We start from the raw sequence: 25,537 nt of genomic DNA, 5'->3' as shown, positions 1-25,537 counted from the left end.
TCTTGTGTATTGGATAACGGAAGACTGTTCGCTTGTAAGTCCAGCCGCAACCTATTTCCTCGGCCGCGGGCAAAGGATCGGATACGTATAATTGTTTACATACATGCAGCTCGAAATCCAGCTAAATTTTAAACGCGACTCAAATGGATTGCATAGAAGCAATTCTTTTATCCATAATGTGTTTCCCTAGAATAGACTTACTCTGTTTAAACACTTTCCGCATGTAACCTTGTACACTTGCTTTGGTAGTAGGTACAAGTGTAATCTTTTTTATTTACCATTAAAATCGGAATTTTTGTGTTTGAAGCTTCATAAATAAACACGTGTGTGCATTACAGCTAGACGCAGATCTTGTTAGATAACGGTAGACCGCCCGCTAGTCCAGCTGCGTCCTATTTCCTCGGCCGCGGGCAAGGGTGTTCACATACACAGCTCCAAATTCATGTAGATTTAAAAGGGACTTATAGGCATTGCAAAGAATTAGTTCTTGTATCCATAATGTGTTTCACTAGAAAAAAACTAAAATGTTTAAACACTTTCATTATGTAAATTGGTACCCTTTATGTCACTTTTACGCACAAACACCAAGTTTATTTGCCAAATAAAACACAAATACCTGGTAACAAGTTTAGCTTTTTACACTCATATTACGCAATACCCGAACAAAATATTAATGCCACGACAGTAATAAGATCATAATGAACATTTGGAGCGACAGCCATATCGAATTCTTAACCGCTTTTAAGTCATAAAGCGATAACTTTCAATAACTCTAGATCCCTTACTTGAGTGACCAGCTCTTTTTTCTTAATGTCAAATGAAAGATCTTGTAAAAATAAATCCTTTCTGTTCTACATGTCTTAAAAAATTATTTCCGGGAATAAAGATAAACTAGAAAAACCATGCAAAATCACAACGCTTTTTCATCTCATTTTTTGAGCGCTACCGAGCTTCGGCGCTTTTTGGGCTGAAGAATTATAAATGCCCTATTACTTATCTACAATCTTTTATCTATCATTCCTGAAATTTTCAACTCAGTATCTTTTTTAGTTTATGAGAACCTTCGTGGACAAGCGGACCCTCCGAAAAAAGTTAAATTGTTAATATCTCAAAACCGCAAGTGAAGTCGTCAATAAAAAAAATTTCAATAAGGTTCAGAGCAATATCTATCAGATCGGAAAGTTTCATGCAAATCGGCCAAGCAGTTTTTGAGAAATCGCGTACACAAAACACGTTAGAAAAAATGAGGGAAAAATTAACCGAACGAAAACAATGAGGCCTTCAATTGGAAACGGAAGACCTTAAAAACCTAACAATGACTATAATGTCTTCCGTTTGAAACGGAAGACCTTAATAACTAGGCACGATATCGTTGCGAGCAACGAGGAGGTCTTCCGTCTGATTTTAGAATTTAAATAACAGCTAAACATGATTTAAAATAGAAAAAACAGGCTCTACATTCTAACGTTTTAATACTTTTTTGTTTCAGGTGTAAGATGTTTGTTTAAGTGTTAAGAAATTCGTCACCGTTCTTGAGATATCTGAGAAAAAACGTTTTAGGTGCCGGTCCCTCATCTCCTTATTTTGGGCCGCTGAATCAAAATTGAAAGTTGTATGTTGTTAAGTACACCATTTTGAACATCTTTTCTTTAATGCATTTCAAAATATTTTTTTCTATTTTAGATATAGGTGATGAAAGTTTTTGACTTTTGACCCCATGAAAACACTAATTGCTTAACACATGCGAAATTCATTATATTGTATGGGTACATAACAGTAAGATAAACATTTTGCTTTTATAACCTATTGCCAAATACCCTTCAATAAAGAGCTTTAACGAAAATACTTTACACCCGTCGGGGTCCGTGATTTTAGGGGCCAGCCTCTTTGTGTTGGTATTAAATGAAAGGTCACTTAAAACTACACACATTTTGTTCAACAAGTGTTTATAAATTCGTAACCATTCTTGGGGTATCTTAGAGAGTAGATTTTAGGGACCGAACCCTTATCTCCTCATCGGGGCCGTTTAACGATAGTTTCAGTGTTCAATATTAAGTACGTCATTTTGAGCATCTTTTCTTTTATACTGCTTTTCAAAATATGTTTCCTTTAACAGATATAAATGATGAAGTTTTGAAATTCTGACCCATACAAATCCCTAACTACGTCATACATGAGGAAATCATTATGTGTTATGTGTACATAACAGTATGATAAACATTTTTGCATCTATAACCTATTACAAAATATCCCTCAGTGAAGAGCTATAGATATAAGACTTTAGAGCCCTCTAGAACCCCAGTGTTAGGGTCCAGCCCCTTATGTTTTTGATTTTACACGAAAGCCCTTGTTAATAATGACTTATTTTACATTACATGTCTTACATTACAAAATATTTTACGAAAAAGAGATAAACAAAGAAAACCACAAAAAATCATGATGTTTTTTTAGTCACAATGTTTTTGGTCCACGTGAGCTTCGGCACTTTTCAAGATAAAAATGATTTAAGACCTTCATGCACAACCTCAGTCTTTTGTCTACTGACCCTGAACATTTTAATTTTATATCTGCAATAGTTAAAGAGGAGTTCCTCCTACAAAATACCCCTATAAAAATCATAAATTCAACAATATCTCAAAAACGGAAGTGGCGTTATCAATGAAAAAAATGTCCAGCAAGGTTCAAATCAATACCTATTAGATCTGAAAGTTTCATAAAAACAAAAAAAAAAACAAAAACAAATGAGGGGTTGCTGAGAAATGGCATGCATACAATTTGTAAGAAAAAAATATAATAACAATAGCTAAGAAGAAACCTAAGAAAAACAATAAGGTCTTCCTTTGGAAACGGAAGACCTTACTAATAAAACGCGGGCCTTATGTGCCAGCGGGCACGAAGAGACTAGGTGAGGTTAAACGCATAATGATAAGCTTTCAAAGTTAGTATTTAGAAAATTAAAGGCAATCCATATTGATTATTTCTTTAGTAAGTATCATGATGCATAAAACAAAATGTTCCATTCTTGTTCCGTTTCGCTTCTTGTTCCGTTTCCTTTCTGCATCCTAGCAACACCCACGTGGCCTCAAAATTGACCTATAATTAACAAATGGTCTACGTTAAAATATTTAATCCATTTATGGTGATGTTTTCATTTACTATACAAAGCAACTATAGAAGAGTATCAATGCATTGATATAAAATGAAATCAGAGCTAAAACATATTGACATTTTGTTTTATTCTAGATGCTAGTTTATGATTTTAAAAAATCATACCTAAAAACAACAACAAAAATGCGCAGTAACGTTCTTGATTCTATGTTCGCCTAATTTACAGCACATTTATAGATTTATTGATAGAGTGCAAGATTAACATATTACTATTCTAAAAGTTCAAATAAATGGGATATTTGAAATTAAAGTATTAGAGGTTTAAACATGGTATGACAATACGAAACTCAGATCTTTTTTTTATACTTCATGTAGTTGTTTTTTTATGTCTATCTAATAGGCTAGGATTGTATTTCTGAGCAAATGCTGAGAGAAGCAACCTTTACGAAAGTGTGTTCATCAAACATGCTTGACATAGTTGGATATTTCATTTATGTATCCATTAAACATTTCTATATTTTCTAATGATTGCAGACAAAGAACCATTACCTGTTGTTAATGAAGATGATTTGAGCACTGATGAAAACATTAACGTTATGAAGAAAGGGAGCACTACGGGGACAACATATGGTGATCTACTAGAGTGCTCTCTTTTTACTAGAATAAATGAACACCCTTTGTCCCCTTGTTTTTTTAGTATGGAAAATGTATATCTCGTCGGAAACAAATCTAAAAATGAACCGTTCAGTAAAGAAGGTGATTCTGGTTCCGGTGTATTTCTGATGGGAGAAAAGCCATACAAACCACTGGGGCTAGTAATTGGTATCTCTAAAAATTTTCAACATACCCTGGTTTGTAAAATTGATGAGTTTTTAGATAAATTTGGCTTAAAAATAGTCCAATATATTACAAACAAGCATAAACTTGTATATTAATTGAATTAAGGTATGGGAGATTATCATAGACCCCCCCCCCCTCACACACACACATGAAAGAAAAGAAAAATAACTCAACAAACAAAAAAGAAGAAACAGTCCAGTCCAATTTAGAGTCATATGTTGAACTCTAACATTATCTGCAGTTTTTTGGTACTATTTTATTTTCTGTCGTGTTATGAAAATTTCTCTAAAACGACGCCTTGCCAATTATATATTCATTTAATATATGTTTGAATGTATCCATATAAAAGACATAAAATTCGTGTAGAAATGGCAAAGGGCATTTTCATTCTGTTATCTCATAACAGTTTGCTTCAGTCTACTATTTTAATAATATAGCAAGAAAATGTTTTGTCCTTACAATATATTTATGTTTTCTGCTCCCCATTTATCATTTAAGGTTGAGTCTGTATTTAGGATTTTTGTGTCTTTATCGACACTTCGTATGAAGCGGATATTTGTGTAAAAGTTAATGAAAAACATATACAATAAATGATAAATTATTTTTTTAAAATATTATTCCTTAAAAAAAAAAAACAAAAAAAACAAAGGATTTTACACAGTGACTGTACAAAATCCTTGTTTTGTGTGAAATTTTGTAAATCGGCTAAAGCAAATTAATATTTTGTTTAGCTTTTTTGACAACCTCATCTGTATGAAATTGCATTTTTGTCATTTTGTGACACGATTATGTAACGAATGATAGAATAAAACACAGGGTAGTGAGTGGAACTAGCATTTTAACCCAAAACGACATGTACTTATTTTGTTAACAGTCGATTTTTATAGGAATAATTCAATATGGTTGTTTACAGTCGTATTATTTATATATGTTTTATTTATAGTCATCATTTGCTTTTTTATATTAATTTGTATTAATATTATAATTCGGTTATGTATCATTTTAATTATTCTGGTATTCGTTTATATACAAACGTTTTTAATTATTTTATTTTTGTCTTATGTTTTTTTCTTTATTTGTTACTAAAATTGTGTATTGTTTGCAACAAATATATTTTCATTATATCTTAAATATATTCAAAGTGAAAACAAAGAGCCCCCCCCCCCCCCCCCAAAAAAAAAAAAAAAAATAAATAAATAAATAAACACCCCCCCCCCAAAAAAAAAATAAACAAACAAACAAAAACAGAAAAAAACAATTATAGTAATAATATTGTTAAATGATAATGTTTTACTTCTTTTTCATCTAATGATATTGTGTTTGACAACATTTTTATATGCATCAGTTTGACCGATGTTTAGTGTATGAATGGTAATGATAGATAGATAGATAGATAGATAGATAGATAGATAGATAGATAGATAGATAGATAGATAAATAGTAAGTGCTTCGAGGAGTTTAAAAACATGTCTTAGGACCTGAGTGGCCTATGTCTTTTTCTGTCTGTGTGAGATAAAACCATGTGTGTCACATGTATTACTAGTGTTTGTAAAGAATTCTTGTGCTATTTTGATGTACAACAGGTTAGGCACATTTAGCAATGAAAACGTTAAACGGAAACAATTCACGTCTCGGTTATAAAAACATTCCCGCAAATGCGGGGCGCAAATCCCAAAACTATTCAATGAACCTGACGGAACCGTAAATGTGTAGCATTGGACTCCTTGACCAAAAGGATTATAGTATGCAGTCAAACATGTTTATGGATTGTTAAAAAAAGAGAGAAAATTTAAACATCAAAATAAGAAAAGCAACTTTGTTTACGATAAACGCACATTCATCTTAGAATATACAAATGATATATGGCAATGAAAATAGGCAGAAGTAAGCTAAAACATACTGTAGTTTTTATCAATCTTAACCTCGAATGTCATAAGAAAATTAATCAAAGTACTGAAGTACTGAAAGCCAGGCTCTTTTGGTGTGTTTTTATGCATATTGTGTAGTAAAGACTGAAAACCTCTCTCTCTCTCTCTCTCTCTCTCTCTCTCTCTCTCTCATGCTTTTAAAGTCGGCAAAGCATTAGAGAGCGACCAAATTTTGTAAGCGGCTATAAACAAAAAATATGTCTGTCTAGTAGAAGTTAAAAAGTTCAACAGTTGCTGCCTTGAATTCTGCAACAAGCATTATATATTCAATCCCCGTTTCTTCATCGCGCAGCAAAGTAGTTCATGGAAATTCATGCGCATTGTATGTGTCCAAAATGCATAGTAATGTTTTAAAAACACATTATCAATAAGAAAAATAAAAAAAGATAGACAATTCATTCGAAATTTTAAAAAAAAGAAACAGAATGCCAACAATTCTTCGCTTATATATTCTCTCTAGACACTATACAGAACCATGATTCCAAATTTGGAAAAATTCAATACATAATTATGGATTTTGCAGCATTAATACACATGCATGAAATTTGAAGAAACAGTCCGGTCATAATTTACCTAAACAACATATAGCTCATTGGCACTCGATGCTCTTCAAATTGCATAAATTCAGGAAACTTTAATCTCAAGGTTTAAAATACATGTAAAACATAAACATTAAATATTTTACCAAATTTATTTTGTTCATAATCTTATGAAAAAGCTCAATTAGGTCTGATTTTATAAAAATTTTGTCGTAAAATCATGAGTTTTTCTTAAGTTACAAAAAAGAATTGTTTTCAAACACCACGAAAAAGGTAAAATAGAAAAGTATAGGAATTTCCCTATCCATCAAGGTATTACATGTAGGTATTGGTTTATAAATAATAAAGTTATATAATTCTATAATGTGAGGCCCTCAATTCATTTTTTGCTCCATTTTGATGCTAGCTTGAGATTACCTCACCGATGACGTCATAATGACATCATAGTGATGAGTTGTTTTTACTCATATAAGTGTAATATTTGCTGAACTTTTATTTAAGCTTAATTTCGGAACAAATGCACCATGACTTAACTCATTAAATATATGTCATAGGGAAAAGAAACTTGCTAATAACGGATTTTTTCTTTTACGCTTGTTTATTGCTACCATGGTAACAAATTTAACAAAAATTATCAAAATACATATCCTGTTGAAGAGAGTCTACATTTAACTAAAGTTCAAAGTCCAGAAGAACAAGAAATACCCACTAAGTCTGTGAAATATGTATAATCAATGTAAAGTTTCCCAGTATCTAATATTCTAAATTATCTGCATGTAAAATACTGGCCAGGGTATATAGTTTTTACAGGTTCCTTCTTTTAAACTTGGACGAGTGTAGTTACAAAAATAAATTTTACTTACATCAAGTGTGGCTCATTGTTGTGTTTTATTCTTTGAAGAAGTTCCATTTCAATTTACATGTTATCTAAAATAAAATGTTTTGAATTAAATTCTACATTATCAAACACTATTCCCAACATTTGCAATTACATGTCAAAAGCAGCCATTTGTTGAGAGAGAGAGAGAGAGAGAGAGAGAGACAGAGAGCCAGAGAGCTTCAGATACAGAGAGAATTAGAGAGAGGGGGAAAGATACAGAAAGATAGAACAGATAGGCAACAATAACTACATCTTCATGTACAACACATCTATACAGCCTAAAGATCAACAACCCCCCCCCCCCCCCCCCTCCCAATAACATTCAATATCAACCCCTATATTGATCTATTTTTTCAATAGTAAGAATAAATAAATACTAGTAAATATCTACTTAAAATGATTACTGATAATTTCATTCAATTTTGATTACGATTAACAAAGATAGATTTTGTGGATTAAGTACTAACCAACATGGTAGGCGTCTTCATGTTATAAGGTACATACCTACATCTTTGGTACATCATAATAACCCATGTTACATTCATGACAAATTAATTTACTCAAATTTAATGCAAATCTATCATCATAAATATAGAATTGGAACCTACCGGAAACTAATACAATTCCCTTACAATTCAAACTAATCTTAGATAGCTGTACACTGCTAGAATGAAGTATTTTCCCTCACCGGAAACTTTCTGCTTTTCTACTTTCAATTTTGCTCGCTTGAAATGATCGCACTAAAAACCCGAAGTGATATTTGGTCTCAAAATTTATAAAAATGTTTTCTAAACTCATATATAATTAGAGACACGCATACATCTTCATTTTTTTTATGTAAAAACTCAAAATAAATTACATTCATGTTAAAATCACAATTTCTTTAATTTAAGTTGGTTTTTTGAAAATCCCGGGGGGGGGTACTGTGATGGATATTTTCTTAGAAGATGTGCTATTAAAATTATTAAACTTGTTGAACTTGTTGGAAATTTAGTCTATTCATATCAATGAGAAGATGTACAAAAGAAAAATGCACGTTTATCATAATAATTGCAAATAAACAAGAAATATGCCTTACCAGCATGGAGCTCAATATGGGTATAGTCCACTAATGCATTTTCCATAGGCGGTAATGTTAACGTTATGGTTCATAGCTCCGGCCCTAATTTTCGTTCAGCAACGAGGGACCTCTTGAATAAAAGCTCATGAAATTGTCTCTTCCCTGTTAAAATTTCGTGCTGTGAAGTCAGATTCGTTTTCCGGCAAAATGCGTCTGTATTGAAAAACTCTGATAATGAAAGTAAAAGTAGGGAATTTCTCAGTTTTGGAAAGGGTATACATCAAACAATTTCAATTCTTTTGTTCAAATGATAATTCAATTTTTACACTTGTTTTTGAAATTGCAAATCCTCTTTTCTGACATGTGTCAAGCATTCTGATTTAAAATGTCCCAATAAATGTATATACACTCTGCAAGTATAGGGACTATTTTGCTTAAAGGCACTACTTTGTTGTCCTACCGATTCTAAAAATAGTTAGAGGGATATACCCACATGACTAAGGGGAGTGAACTCAAGCCAATTCAACTCTTCAAGAGTTCATTGTAAGAGGGGTCGGAGCAGGGAGATGTGTGTTTTTGTTCGATTTATGTTTCTTTATATTAAGACAAAAACAAAGACTAAATAAAGTTGCATTATTAAATGGTATATACATGACCCATCATGACCCATGTGGGTTGCAACTTCAACCCACACATCCCTGCGAATGTGTTCGGAATGTTTTTTATCGTTGTTAAGCATGTATGTAATCCAGGGGTGCTCAAATGAAAGTTTACGAGACTTCCCCGAGATTTGTTCAGTTCCTATATGAATATTGAGGGGAATTTTAAGTGTATAATAATCTCAAAATAGGTAAGTAATGGTCGTTTTCATATCATATCCTACTTTGATTTATGTTAAAATATAAAACTCTATTGAAATATATGCCTTATTTTATCATCTAGCGGCTATTTAAATTAACAGATGATATTCAGAATAGACTTATCGTTTGTGTTCAACCACTCTACACATGATTGAAGATGTAAACATTACGTCGATTGATAAAACCATAGCCATGTTTAAAGCTTTTGAGGTTCATTACCATGCTTTAAAAAAAAGAAAAAAAAAAGAATGGGTGTCTGTTTTGTATAAAAACTTAGTATATCGAGCCATTTTCAAATAGCATTCTGCATAAAATAGTACAGTTTGTTTCACTATTGATTATATTACTAGGTCAGGCGCGGATCGAAATTCAATCCTTAGAGGAGATCGCTGTTTATTGTTGCAATAGCAGGAAAACCATATATTCTCTATTGACACATTTATTTCTATAACTCATTTTATCCACCAAGTAATGAATATAAAGTTTTTAAAAAAAATGGACGTTTATTTTTATATTTGACTACAAGTATCTAGATTCTATAAAATAGACTATAAACAGGTAGCAAAGTTTTTACATGTACTGCGAAACTGAAAGGGTCTAGTAAAACCACGTGGTCTAAATTTAAACGACGATAACAACGCAAGGGTGCACAGCGCATGACAATACAAAATAGTTACTGGTAACATTGAAATCCATCAAAACACCGATCCATTGATCTATTAAACATTGAAACATATCCATATACCTGATTCTATGAAAGATTCACTCACGTGTTTTACACAAATTCCCATGATAACCAGCGACGCATCCAGTTAAACATGTTCCGTTAGTATATGAACACTTGTAAACATCAAGGCAGTTGTCGCATTTTTCTTTGCAATCCACACCGTATGAACCTGTGTTACAAGCTGTTGAAATATTATTAGACATTTTTGTTTTGTATTTTCAATCAACTGTATACAGGGCTATTTCGCCCCATGTTATTTTCGTCCTTCTTCAATTGCAAACGGTTTCGCCCGTCTTAAATTCGCCCATAGATTGTTGTATTTAAATAGAGATGATATGGTATTATTTGGAATTCGCCCAGTCTTAAATTCGCCCGTTTACAACGTGGCCGAGAGTAGCGAAAATAAAATGGAGCAAATATTTTCCTGTGTACAGTAACTACATCAGAAACATATCATGATAGACTTTCTTGAGAATCATTGTGTGAATTCCTGATTGTGTGATTCAATTACTCACGTGAATTGCACAAGAATCCATGAAAGCCATCTTTACATCCTCCTAAGCACGTCCCATTCGTATTTAAACACTGGCTAACATTACGACAGTTTCCGCACGTTTCCTTACATTCGAAACCATATGTACCAACAGCACAAGCTGTTCAAAAATATAAATATACAATTTGTACATTTGTACATGCTTTTATATGTGAATGTATAAAAAAAAATAGACTCATGCACTAAAGCAAATTTACGAGCATAATCAATGTCGTCCTAAAACATTAACACTGACAGCAATGTTTAATAATTCAATACTGTGTCTGCTAAAAGTTATTTCATTTTGTAATTAAAGTAAGCACATAACTAGGGAATAAACAAGAGGCCCATGGGGCCACATCGCTCATCTGAGCAACAATGACTTTAAATGAGCGTTCAAAATATATTGTGTGCAATATGGCCCCTTTGTAGAATAACAACAAATAAATAATGTAACGTATAAGAATTTTACATTTATTTTTGCATACATATGTTTTACATTGTACCTTTATGGAATATTAATTTTACCGGGAATAAGAAAATCCTACGCAAGGCATAAAACTAATTTGTCTTTCCCATTATAATTAAACGACTGCTGTTTACCTGGCGTAAACTCGTGTGACTTTTATAACCTTACTCACACTTAATTGATGAATACACTAGACTGAAGCATGTTGTGAGGTGACATGTTAAAAAGCTATAAAATTCAATGTATTGACAGGCATATCACTCTGTTTTACAAAGGCCCACCCATTATTTTCATTTTTATTAAAAAACAACAAATTGCTTCAAACCAGGATAATTTTCTGATGTAATATTTTCTTAGGAATAGCGATTATGATTATGCCTTTATTCTCGTAGCAAAAATGTGTCAGAACTATGGAAACTGTTTTAACGGTGTCTTTTTTGTTTACTAGTGTCTGAAAAACTATCAAAATTGATGAAGATTTCATATTATTCATTGTATAAAGAGGGGGTCCAAGAGAATACTTACAGCATATCATTATTTAATTGTTTGTACAAGTATTTAAAGTTTAGCGAGACATTTCTAATGATCAACAAAAATTTCAGCGTCAATCGTAGAAATATAAGCAAGATACAAAGCTCACAATTCTGCAAAGTTTGAGTCGTATTTTGTTCACGTGAGTTTATTACATTCAGCTTAATATTTTTAACTTAGTATTTCCTATTCAGCATTTAAAATGGAAAAAGAAGAATGGCCTCAGATCTGTGTACATACATAGAATTCTTGCTTACAATTCGAAACTTAACACTCAAATATGGTTAGTAAATAGAAATTGTAAAAAAAAAAAATAAACATAAGAAACATCCACAATAACAAATAAAGAGCACAATTTATTTTCTAAAATGAATCATATTTATATGCCTACATATTTCCGTCAGCGATATTAAACTCTATTTAAACTGAATAAACTCGAGAAAATGCTGAGCATCTCATCAAAACTTATAATCAACCATTACGCAAAAGATCATACCGAATTACCGATAGAAGGAATTGTATTTTAGTACTTTGTTAATTCATCAGATTGTGCTTAATTTGCGCATGTAAACAGTCAACTGTCTGATTTACCGAAGTCTCTGATTTGATACGTAAAAATTCAAAAAACTGGCAAAAGTTACCGGGTTACAAAGCATAAAAAATGAAAACGAAACAAAACTCAAAACAAGCTAACACCACCGTCATATGTAAAAACTATCAACGCATTGAAATATTTAACCTGAGTTTACTTCACAAAACGGCATTGATGTATTTAGCATGTTTTAAAGATTCCCTTCGCACGCAAACTGTTGAAAAACAAACAAATTCATCTTTGTCAGGTCGACCCCTTTATCATACGCCATGGCACCCCATTTTACCAACTTGGAAATTAACAATCGTCAGTAAATTCCATAATACGCATTGTTGTCTATCAATATTTACAGCGAATACAAATATACCGGTCTGTATCATACCCTGAAATCTTCAATGACATTAGTTAATTATTATCTACGTAAATTGAAAAATCTTAATCCGCCCTGGCTTTTATTATGCCACGGCCCGTGTTTGCCAACCCATTTTACCAAGAATCGTATAAAATACCGAACCCGAAGCTATAAACTGATTAAACACGCCTTTACTGTATTATTATTTTCGTAATAAGCAGATTTGACGCAGAATTAGCCCATAATTCTTGCAATTTATATTTTCCTTTCAATAAGGATTGTTCAGCTAAATTACGTTGAATTTGACCCAGCAGTTTGTGAGAAAAGGATTTAAAAAAAAAAAAATGCACCCCCCTTTTCTTACATTTTGGAGACTTTCTCTGCTTTAAATTAAGATCGGTTTTTCATTTCTGCAATTTATATTTGCCTTCCCATAAGGATGCTTTGTGCCAAATTAAGTTGAAATTGGCCAAGCGGTTATAGGGAAGTTTAAAATGTAAAAAGTTTACAGACAGACACACAGACGGACGACAGACGAAATGTGATCAGAATAGCTCACTTGACCTTTCAGCTCAGGTCGGTTGATAAAATGTAGCATGGGCCGATTCAAAACAGTAGGCTTATCCCATCTAAAATGGAATATCTTATTGGGTTTTTTTTAATTATAGGTCTAGAACTAGCTAAGAAAACATGTGCATAAACTAAATAGATTCAAAGTGATTTACACATTTCATTAAACAGCCGCTTGTACGTTAAGGCCTTCTTTTATTCCAAAAAAAAGTTAGTAGATTCTTTATAAAACAACGAAGAAATAAACGTCATGTCGGCCCGTAGTAAATAATGATAAAACATAGGCATGCTAATTTTATTAAACTTATTAGTAAAAAAAAGTGCATATAAAATGAATGAGTAATGACTGTTAATTACATATTGAAATGATAAACTAAATTATATATATATATATATATATATATATATATATATATATATATATATATATATATATATATATATATATTTTTGGGGGGGGGGGAGGGGGGTATGACACGTTATGATGTATCGCTTTCAACTTTAAACACCAACAAAAGTATTTTCAAATTTATTTTAAATAAAACAAGACAAATGATTTTTAAAGATTGTGCTCATCTACACTTCTATAGTGTTTTTATAGTCAAAACAAAAGAACACCCACCGTCATCACCCCCCCCCCCAAAAAAAAAAAAAAACAGACAAAAGTAGAAACTTGTATGTAATACATGTTTAGTATAAAAAAAATAACCTTTATTAACGTATCTTCCGCTCTCCTGGTTTGGACATATTATGTTCATCGGATTGGGTATTGTTTCTACTGTAAAGTTACTGTCCATAAAACAAAGTATTCCATCTTCTTTGTCAGTAGTGTTTGTACGTACACCGAAAATCCCAAAAATCTTGAAGCATACACGTTGATCATATCTAATGAAAACCCCAACTTAAAATCAAACATGAATATAGAGAAAGTAAACTGCTTTTATTATACATTGTGCATAAAATGAGTAATAAAAAAAACTAATTAAGTATTCATAAACCAAAAAACTACTTGAATGAAATATCTAAAAAAATACCCGGATCTATATGTTCCGTCCTGTAATGTATAACAATATGATGGATTATGTGTATTCTTCCAAGGTCCACCCGCCACGCTGCTGTAGATTGGTAATCGGCTGATATCACACACTGTCCTCCAGCAGCAGACAGGTCTGAATACAAACCGTCTTCAGCACGCTCTGCTCCCCAATCTCTGTTTTCACGAGGATAATGCTCCCATGCGGATTTCTTGAATCCGACGTTTTCTGATTGAAAAAAAGTGTTCTTCTATTACCGGACGTTTATTCTGATATGATGCACGTCAAGTTTAAGTTAGTTTTCAACATTAAAAGTTTTGAAATCACAAAGAACAAATAAGAGGTATTTTTTAATAGTTATTCTGCATTTATCTTTTGCACACAAAAGTAGATAAAGTTAGATTAAAAAATGAAAAAAAAGAGAAGATAATTAAAGTATCACCACCCCTTTCCTAACATCTTTTTCTTTAGAAATATTTTTTTCAAATAATATTTACGAGCAAAATATTATGAACGATAACTCTCTTTTCTACCACTGGACTCGATGACGTCCTTTACCCCATGGAATTTCTTGCATATGGTTTTAAAAATCTGGGATATTTAGGACCGTAATGCGTGTACTGTTTGAAAAACAGAAAGTATAACCATATTCAATAATTATTGGTAATCTTTATTGAATGTAGATCTGATGTAGATCTGATGTGGTAAATTGCTGAAACAAATTATAAACAATTTATAAATACATGGGATAATATGCAAACTGACATTTTAACAATTCACACAATAATACATTTATATCATATATGTATATATATCATAGTTCTCATAAGAAATAAATTGACAATTATCAAAATAGACGAATTCCAAAATGTGCACCCAGTATTGAAACAGTAGCCCGAGGGAAATTATGGAATGTAAGTAAAAAAGGGAAAATAATTTAATTGAAAAATATAAATATAGAATTCACATTTTATAGGTGTGCTGTGTACTTATTAATGACCAGTAAATCATGATGAAGGTATCCTTATATGTTTAACATCAACAAATGTAAACACGAGAAAATATGGCGCCTACAACCTACTACAGTAACAGTCATTACGAGGGTGCTTATGTTTGCTTTTATAAACATGTCATGGCAAAACAACAAATAAAATGAATATTTCATATATCTAAATGCATATGATACTTACAATTTGAGGGGACAAGGATGAAACATGGAATATGTTGGTATAGAAAATGTGTAGCACTGCGGCGGGACCGCACGTACACAGCGTGAAAAACTGAACATAGAAGAGTTCCACATAAAGAGGAATAACTCTCAGACTGTACAATACAATATCAAGAAAGATAACTCTTGGTTCCACTACACTCCCCGCCTGGCATCTTTGAGATGCCACTACTCATATGCATGCACAAAAAATTTCAAATTGTGATAAACTAGTTGATGAACAATACATCTCGTGATCACTTGATACATGAATCATAATACAAGTCAATGTTTACAAATTCATTGTTAACAGTCCATTATTCACAGTCCATAAGTTACAGTTCATAAGTTACAGTTCACTCCTAGTCACTGTTCACTTTCTATTAGCAACACGAGATCATGAATTGGTCGAATGTAAAATGTTGGTTTTCCTCCTCGAATAGTTCGCACAACAACTTTTCTCACGATTCCATCGTCACTTGGAAATACGCGGTCGATAATACCAGTTGGCCAGTTGTTCCGGTGCTCAGCGGGATCTTTCAACAGTACCACATCATCTACTTTAACGTTTCTGGTTTTGCTTTTCCACTTACGTCTACTTTGTAGGATAGATAGATACTGCTTACGCCACTGATTCCAGAAAATATCTGCAAGGATTTGGACACGTTTCCATTGCGCTCTGTAAACGTCTTGTAGACTGAGTGAATCAGACACGACTGGTAGGAAATCAACTTTACCGGTGAGAATCATAGTTGGTGTAAGAATCATTGGGTCATTTGAAGGTATCGGTGCTATAGGTCTAGAGTTTATGATGGAACAAACTTCACATAAAAATGTTGCTAATGTCTCATGTGTTAGAGGTTTACCACTAGATTCCAAAAGCATTGAATCAAGGATTTTCCTTGTCATTCCTATGACTCGCTCCCAGACACCACCCATATGGGAGGAATGTGGGACATTGAAAATCCAGGTGATGTAGGATTTGTCCAGGAACTTTTGAACTTGTCCCTCTTCTACTTTTATCGTGTTCACTCTCATTTCCTCAGCAGCTCCAATGAAATTGGTGCCTCGGTCCGATCTTATTATCTTCACTGGGCCACGGAGTGATAGAAATCTACGCAGCGCATTTATAAAACATGAACTCGACATCTCTTCAATAACCTCTATGTGAGCAGCTCTTGATGTTAAACAGGTAAACATCAGTCCCCATCTCTTGCTGTTTGCAGCTCCTCCTCTAGTTCTGCGGGTACAGACTTCCCATGGTCCGAAGACATCAATTCCAACAGATGTGAAAGCTGGGCCTGGTGTGATCCTGTCCTCTGGTAAGTCTGCCATCATCTGTGTTTCAAGGCCACGGCGAAGTTTTCGACAAGTCACGCAAGTGTGAATGAAAGATGAAATCATGCGCTTGCCTCCCAGGATCCAATAACCTGCCGTACGAAGTGCACCTTCAGTGAATAATCTCCCCTGATGTTTGACTTGCTCGTGAAAATGACGAATCAAAAGAACAGAGATATGACTGTTCTTGGGAAGAATAATTGGATTGAGTTCCTTTGATGGTAAAATTCCAGCAGCTTTGTTCAATCTTCCACCAACACACATTAGTCCATTTTCATCTAAGAATGGTGCAAGTGTGGATATACTTGTGTCTTTGTTCAAAGGTTTTCCAGACTTTAAACTGTTTATCTCTTTAGAGAAGAATTCTTGTTGAATCTGTTTTAGGACAAAGGTCTCTGCTTCACGAATTTCATCATAACGGGTAAGTTGCATAGGTTTCTGATCACGACAAGCTCTAAACCTGCGGCAAACTCGCTTGAGACAAGCAATGCCCGTAATGAGACAACTCCAACGATCAAATCGATTAAATTTCTTGGTTCTGAGATCAGATCCTGTTGTTGTAATGGTAACATCAGTTTGTGAACATATTACTGGTCTATCGATTGGACGGACTTCTCTGTCACTATCAGGTTCAACAAGTGGAAACTGTGTAGGTTTCATTTCCGTCACATCACACAACCATTGTGGACCAGTAATCCATGGTAACCGCATAATGTTGATCACATTAGTGTTGCATCTTGTACAAGAATCTGCAGGATTCTTTTCACTGGAAATGAAGTTCCATTGATTGGCATTAGATATTCGTAGAATACGATCAACTCGGTTGCTTACATAGGTGTAAAATCTTCGAGTCCTATTACCAATGTAGCCTAACACAACTCTGCTATCTGTGTAAAATCTCATGGTTTGCAATGGGATGCCAAGTTGGACTGATATGATCTCTGCGAGTTCCGTTGCTAAGACAGCTCCACACAACTCTAGGCGAGGAATGGTGTGGCCATTAAGAGGTGCTAACTTGCTTCTTCCCATGATGAATCGAACGCTTGTTTGTCCATCACTTACAGTTTTTATATATACTGATGCTGCTATTGCCTTTTCTGAAGCATCTGAGAATATGTGAACTTCTGCTGTCTGGGCTGAACTAACAGAAGTGTGAGACATCATACGGGGAATGGCGATATCACTGAGACAGTGAAGAGACGATTGCCACTCCTTCCACTTTTGAAGATTATTGACAGGTAATGGTTCATCCCAGTCAACTCCTTCAGGTGTGCATTCTCGGAGAAGTATTTTACCGCTGATGATGATTGGTGATATGAAACCTAATGGGTCGAATAGGCTGTTTACAGTTGAGAGCAGACCGCGACGAGTAAAAGGTTTCTCTTCAGTAGGTACCGTAAACACAAAAGTATCGTCCTTCAGTCTCCAACAAAGTCCAAAAGATCTGTGTATCATGTCATCACTATCTATTTCTTTCAGCTGTTCTCCATGATCACTGACATCAACGGCGTCCATCACAGCTTGTTTGTTGGACGTGATTTTGTGAAGACGAATCTGACCTTCCTGTTTCATGGTTGACTGAGTACGCTTCATCAGGCTGATAGCATCTGATTCATTTGGTAAAGAGATTAACCCGTCAACAACGTAGAAGTTATGATGTACAAAGTTTTTCACATCTCGATCAGCGTGTTCGACAGTCTTAAGGAGTCCATAAGATGCAATAGCAGGCGACGGACTGTTGCCGAATACATGTGAAGTCATTCTGTACTCTATCATGATGTCATCTGGGTTGTTTTCTTTATACCAAAAGAAGCGTAGGTAATTGCGGTGGTCTTCATCAACACGAAATCGGTAAAACATCTGCTCTATATCTGCTGCCATCGCCACCTCATCCTTCCTAAAGCGAAGCAAGATCCCAAGAAGACTGTTGATCATGTCTGGACCAGACATGAGTACTGAATTGAGGGAAACTCCACCATACTTAGCTGACGAATCAAAAACGCCTCTTATTTGATCTGGTTTCTTTGGGTTACGAACGCCAAACAAAGGTAGGTACCAGCAACCTGTGCTTGTTGGAGGTGGCGCAACTTCTGCTGCTCCACTGTTTAGAACTTTCTCCATGAATTTCACAAACTGTCTCTTCTTTTCTGTATCTCTCTGTAAACTGTTGTGTAGTATCTGAGCTCGATGTAATGCCTGAGGTCTGTTGTTAGGAAGATCAGGTTGGTTCTCTCGAAAAGGAAGAGGTGCAGTCCACATGCCGTCCTTGTCTTTATTGAATGATCTATCCATCCAATAGTCTATCTTCTACCGATAAACCAGTACAATCATCTTCAGGGGTCTTCATGAAGACATCTTCACCATGAAATTGAAAGTCACGCTCACCAATTATATAGTTAGACACAAGTGTTTGCTCTTTCACATCAATGTTGTTCTGACACGGTTGACTGCACGTAACTCTACCATCATTGAGAATAGACACTTTGTTGACATTCACGGAGGTTCTTCTATGAAGTCTACTGAGACAAACTTCACCAATTATAGCCCAACCAAGACTAAGTCTTTGAGCGAACGGTTGCCCTCGAGGTCCGGTGATCTGCTCTTCAATGTGATGGGCCTCAATCAAGTCTCTACCAATAAGGAGCTGTATTTTTGAATTCACATCAAACTCAGGTATACTAGATGCAATTCTGAGAAGGTGAGGGTAACTCTTAGCAACTTCTGGTGTAGGAATTTCAGAGGTTTCGTTAGGGATGTCATCACATTCCATCAGAAGAGGAAGGTCCATTGTCACAGCTGTGTGCAATGATCGTAACTTCATACCATGTGCTTGCCGACCATTTTGGGCTGTCTTTCCCATACATGTTGTCAAAGTGTAATGAATGGGTGAGGACATAATGTTGAAGGCATCAAATAGCTCTGGAGATGCAAGAGACTGGTTGCATTGGTCATCCACGATTGCGTAAACACGATACATGTTGTTAGGACAGTCTGTGTGAAATACATCCACAAGGAAAATTTTGCTGCATGATCTGCCTTGATAATGGTCGCCACAGAATGTAGTACACTTGACACTAGTGTTTGTTGAAGCTTTCATAGGTACAGGCGATATGTTGTCTGTTTCTGACTTCATGGTTTGTAGAGCTGAGTTGTACATTTTCTCCCCGCCATGCATGCTTGGGCTTGATGATGGACCTTTGTTTATATGCAAAGCAGTCGTATGATAAACACTCCCACAAGCAGTGCATTGGATTTTGACTTGACAGTCTTTTGCTGTATGACTAGTTGAGGTGCAACATCTAGTACAAATGTTTTTACTTTGCAAGAAGTTCTTGCGTTCAAAGAACGGTTTTGCACGGAAGGCTCTACAATCATGAATGCTATGATCTGCCTTATGATATGGACAGCGGGCGTTGTTGTTGTTGTCTGTTGACACCTCAGACTTTTTGGAGTATACCGGTCTCTTGAGAGCTGGTTGTCGGCTGTTGGTGAATACAAATGCCGGATCATTTCTGATTTCACTCATTTCGCGTACAAATGTCACACAATATGAAAATGGTGGGAACGGCACTTTGTTTCACTTTTTGTAATTGGAGGCTTTGGCGATCCATTTTTCCTGCAGGTGAAATGGTAATTTGTTGATGATAGGATTCACTCAAATTGACGAGTTAAAATACGATAGGCTTGTAGAAAATGTTGAATTGGCCATCAGTGATTCTATCTTAATGAGAATGTTTAACAAGTCATACAGGCGTTTGTTTTCAGCTGATGTCACTGGTCGAAAGTTTTCTAGCTGGTGACGTATCGACGCTTCGATCATTTCTGGTCTCCCGTACATCTCATCAAGTCTTTTCCAGATTATTTGAAGTGCTTCCTTAGGTTTCCCAGGATTTGCATTGCGAATTCCAATTGCTGTAAGTTTGGAATTGCCAGTGAGTCTATTTAACATTAACTCAAGTTCTTCATTACAGGAAACTTTTAGTTCACTGATAATATTAGTAAATGTTTCCTTCCAGGCATTGTACGAATCTGGCGAGTCATCAAAGTTTGAAAAACGTTCAGGAAGCATTTGCTTTTTAATCATAATCAGGGCCATTTCAGACAGCACATGAGGCGATTCAGTTGTGGGTATCTGGACATCAACAGGATTGGAAGGGATGTTTTCCACAAACTTCTGTGTTCGTTCCCCTGAGCTCTCTCTCTCAATGTCTGCAAGGTCTCGCTCCATTGAAAGTTCATCATCACTAGCACTCTGTTCTTGTTTCAGTAAATCTAAGTCAATGTCCAACTCACACTTTTTCCTGTTCATTTCAGCTATACGTATTGATTCATCTTCCTCAAGGCGAAGTTTCTGTTTTCTTAGCTCAGCTTCTTTTTTCATTATTTCCAACTTCCGCTCTTTTCTTCTTTTCCTCTCAGTGCTGGTTGTTGATATTTCTGAGGCTGTTCCTAAGAGGTCTAATTTTGCAGCTTTAATGTTGTCTAAGGCTTTGTAAACCACTGACTTTCCTTTTTCAAAGTCCTCGGTACATCGTTTTATCTCGCTTTTACCTTGTTCACTTCTAGAGTGTCTTTGTAGAAAGACAAGGTACTGTTTAATACTGCTGTGAAACTCACTGAATGTGTTCTCTATATCACTCTGTAAGATTTGATATTGTTCAATGTTTCTGTCACATTTTTGCACACATAGAATGCATTTCTCGACTTTCCCCCATGTTTCGAATATAGGTTTCTTATATTTGGAACATTCCTCTTCAAATGCTAAGAGTCCTTTTTCACTCAAGATAACATCACGTTTATCCTTGGTAGAGGTGTTGGTTTCTTCAATCTCGTTCTGGGAATCACCGTTCCGTGGTAAGGGGAGCCCCCCCGTAGCCATGTTTCCTTGGTGTGTAGATTCAATTTACTGTACTGTTTGAAAAACAGCAAGTATAACCATATTCAATAATTATTGGTAATCTTTATTGAATGTAGATCTGATGTAGATCTGATGTGGTAAATTGCTGAAACAAATTATAAACAATTTATAAATACATGGGATAATATGCAAACTGACATTTTAACAATTCACACAATAATACATTTATATCATATATGTATATATATCATAGTTCTCATAAGAAATAAATTGACAATTATCAAAATAGACGAATTCCAAAATGTGCACCCAGTATTGAAACAGTAGCCCGAGGGAAATTATGGAATGTAAGTAAAAAAGGGAAAATAATTTAATTGAAAAATATAAATATAGAATTCACATTTTATAGGTGTGCTGTGTACTTATTAATGACCAGTAAATCATATAATGATGAAGGTATCCTTATATGTTTAACATCAACAAATGTAAACACGAGAAAATATGGCGCCTACAACCTACTACAGTAACAGTCATTACGAGGGTGCTTATGTTTGCTTTTATAAACATGTCATGGCAAAACAACAAATAAAATGAATATTTCATATATCTAAATGCATATGATACTTACAATTTGAGGGGACAAGGATGAAACATGGAATATGTTGGTATAGAAAATGTGTAGCACTGCGGCGGGACCGCACGTACACAGCGTGAAAAACTGAACATAGAAGAGTTCCACATAAAGAGGAATAACTCTCAGACTGTACAATACAATATCAAGAAAGATAACTCTTGGTTCCACTACAATGCGGAAATACTGCATTTCAATATTGATATTTGATTTTGAAAAAATTTGATTCCGCGCTCCTGGTTTGGATAAAAATATATAGTAAAATTTCGCGGGAATGATAAGGCAAATCTCAGCGATCATTTCCACAAATTAATATGACGTCACAATAAGCAGCATGATGTCCAATTTTAAACAGAACATGTTAATTTATACTTTATTACGGGCTGCCAGAAGGCGGTCCGTTATTTGATATACATAAAGATTTTGTAACTGCGTTTCTGCGGGATAGTTTTTATCTATAGAATCAATATTAAGCTTATTTTTTTTTTATAAATTTAAAGTAAATTTGCATGTTGAAATATGTTTTATTCCTTTAAAAAATATTACACATTTTTTGTTCTACTTATAAATGTATAGTAGGTCGTAGACTTTCGTGTTAGGTGCGTTTTTTTTCGAGACTATAATCTATTCGGAAAATTTCTAAGTGTTTCATTCTTTTCAAAACAATGTATCGGGATCCGTATACGGGACATACTAAAGACTTGAAATATTAAAGACCTGAATGATATGACATATTATATTATATATTTGATTCATGAAATATCAATTATTTACGCAAAAATATGTAAGACCTGATAATTTGAGCTGACCTTATTTTTAAAAATACTTTTGAGAACCTCAGGTCATTTAATAAGCATGATTATCTTCATAAACTGATGTGTAGAAACTGATGTGTAGATAAGATTTAGGAAAAATAATTATCTGGCTTAATTTTTACCCTTGGAATTGTGCAGTTTCTAACGGATGATCATATGATCTTACACGTACTTTTAAAATAATCCATTTCTATTTTATTATGAAATCATATAAACTAATGCATTTAGTTTTAATTCAATACATTGCAACAAAAATAGAAACGATTTGAAATACATTATCTCCTAGATGATAATGATTAGTTGATTTTTTGTATTAGAATACATACAAATTAATGTGTTCTACTATACTTCATCTTAATTAAATGTAAACTTCAAAACGTGTTGCTGAAAAAAAATATAATTTACAATAGAATAAGTAAACCAACTCGTTATTTTCTTCTTTTTGGTGTGGTTTTATGTAAACAATCATATTTTTTGCGGCCCTTTGACGCTTGTGTCAAAATATGCTTTCTTGTCTGTGATTTAAATCATAAAAACTAGAGACGTAAAATGTCACTAGAAACTCTTCTAACTGAATATATCTTCGATTTCTCTGTATTACGTATATTTATCATTGATGTCCTCACATGCATGTTAAGTAGGGAAATAATTCATCGGAATGCAGTGTAAACAATGCTAAAATATGACTTATTTAATACCGATACACAAAATTTAGATAAATGTCAGTTTTGATATAATAATCAAAATAATACGGGCACGTATTTTGTTTTATTAGCGAGTGTTATAAGGTAAGCAGATAAACATATATGTGGCTTGACCGGCCTTTCGTCTGTCAGTGTGTACAAAAAAGGCAAAAGTGTAACACTACCCTGGATATTATGAAAGTCGAATTAAGCAAATAGCAAAAGCATATGACTTAAACTACTTGAAAAGTACTGCTAGAATCCCTTGCTTCGTTGCTGTAAATAAAAATAAATACGTAGTATTTTCAATGAAATTGATTAAGTCAAATTTGACAAATGAACTTCGGGGTAGTGTTACACTTTTTGATTTTTTTGTTATGGTAAAAAAGTTATCTATTTTTAACTGTCACATGATGTCAAAGAACGATTCGATTTTGAAGAAGAAAAATAATATCATGGCGAATAATCACTTGATTTTAATATCCAGCACTGTTTTCATTAAAAAAAAAAAACAATGTTTAAATTGATCTTAATATCGACGGTCATTTAACTTGGAGTTGCCTCGTAGCTCGTACTAGAAACAATTCGTACATGTAATTCGTACATATAATTGCTATTATATATAAGACACTAGCTAATGAGAATTTTTTTTTTTGAAACTGTAATTTCACTTGATATTATACCAATATAAACCTAGTTTGCAACAATAATAACAAGATAATTTCAAAGATATTCAAGTATTGGTAAAGCCCCCACAAGTAAATATTTCCATGAGAATTTTTTTTTTATCTTTAAAAGTTAAAAGAATAATCTTGAAAATCAACATTTTTGTTATCATTGTCGCAAAAAAATACAATTATGGTTGCATGTTTTTTTTGGATTGATTGAAGCTATGTTAGCATTAGATTAAACGGTAGTGAAAGACTAACATAGTTATAAAATTCTGTCACCTTTCTAGACCTTTCATTAAACATTCATTTTACTTAATGTCAGTGTCACATGAATTATGATATTACACTGATATGATTTATGTAAAGACTTTATTTAAATGCTTCTACACGGTGGATTCTTGTGTATTTCATTTCATGTCCAAATTTTAGAAAGATGTTGCTTTTTCTTTTCGTTTAACAGTTAGACAACTTAATTGATGATTTTTAAATTGAGACAATATTCATTCTATTTTTAAAACAACCAATTCTTTACTCTTCAATAATGCCAAAAAATGCAGTGAAATGTAATTTTTATTAGTTTAAATAATATAATACTCACGGTAAATGATAATGAACGTCCACTGTTTATTCGATTTGCGATGCAAATTAAAACATTTTTAAAACTGAACTGGAATGAACTTGTTACAACTTAAAATGCTATGGGGTAATCAAGAATCAAAATTAAGTGTTTAGGATTATTTTTTTTTCCTGTCTTACGCATACATTTCCGTGACCGGAGTTGTCTACAGATGTAATAAGCATTCATATATATCAGCAATAAAACACAATGTGTGAAGGACGTTCAAGTATTTCCTGATTTCAACTATAACAATCGACTAACAAAGCTTTTCGTGAACTAGAAAAAAATGTTTTTCTATGCAACTAATTAAAACAATGAAATATAAATTCCTAAATACCGTGCAAATAATCATCGATTGTAAGGCATATTCATTATGAGGCAAAATATTTGATCAGTTAATTGTCATTCGCCCTTCTGATAAACCATTCATGACCAACGCCATAAGACGTAAAATGTGCCAACGTAATAGGATTAATTATAAAGCAAAAAACTTATAGTGACTACCAATGGAACAAATATCGTTGCTTAAGAAATCAGGTTTTTTACATGGTTCGTACTGAAAAAAATAAGTATAAGCAGAAACTTACATCACAAATACCAGATAAATAAATTCCTCCTGGTAAATGGTGGCGAATAGTTAAATCATAAACAAAGTGTAACAATAAAAAAAGTACCACCTCCAATAAAGTCAAT

At 33.7% G+C, this 25,537-nt stretch overlaps 1 protein-coding gene and 2 long non-coding RNA genes across 3 annotated transcripts in view; 1 reads left to right on the top strand and 2 right to left on the bottom strand.

Moving 5' to 3' along the window:
- Positions 1-4,596, top strand: part of LOC136269982 (uncharacterized) — a 33,940-nt gene extending 29,344 nt beyond the window's left edge. The window contains exon 5 of the mRNA XM_066066063.1: positions 3,643-4,596. Within this exon, the coding sequence (XP_065922135.1) occupies positions 3,643-4,043 (401 nt within the window). The 3' untranslated portion in view covers positions 4,044-4,596. The remainder of the gene's footprint in view (positions 1-3,642) is intronic.
- Positions 1-8,844, bottom strand: part of LOC136270000 (uncharacterized) — a 149,272-nt gene extending 140,428 nt beyond the window's left edge. Inside the window, exons 1-2 of the long non-coding RNA XR_010707633.1 lie at positions 8,374-8,844; positions 7,279-7,342 (exon numbers count right to left, since the gene is read on the bottom strand). This is a non-coding gene — a long non-coding RNA (uncharacterized lncRNA). The remainder of the gene's footprint in view (positions 1-7,278; positions 7,343-8,373) is intronic.
- LOC117687290 (uncharacterized) overlaps positions 1-24,937 on the bottom strand; it is a 259,261-nt gene extending 234,324 nt beyond the window's left edge. Inside the window, exon 1 of the long non-coding RNA XR_010707634.1 lies at positions 24,824-24,937. This is a non-coding gene — a long non-coding RNA (uncharacterized lncRNA). The remainder of the gene's footprint in view (positions 1-24,823) is intronic.
- Between the last annotated feature and the right edge of the window lie 600 nt (positions 24,938-25,537).

This window comes from Magallana gigas, chromosome 1 (genome assembly GCF_963853765.1).
Source record: "Magallana gigas chromosome 1, xbMagGiga1.1, whole genome shotgun sequence".
In the NCBI taxonomy this organism is placed as follows: Eukaryota; Metazoa; Mollusca; class Bivalvia; order Ostreida; family Ostreidae; genus Magallana; species Magallana gigas.
The sequence above is the reverse complement of the archived record's forward strand: the minus strand, read 5'-3'. Positions and strand labels throughout refer to the sequence as shown.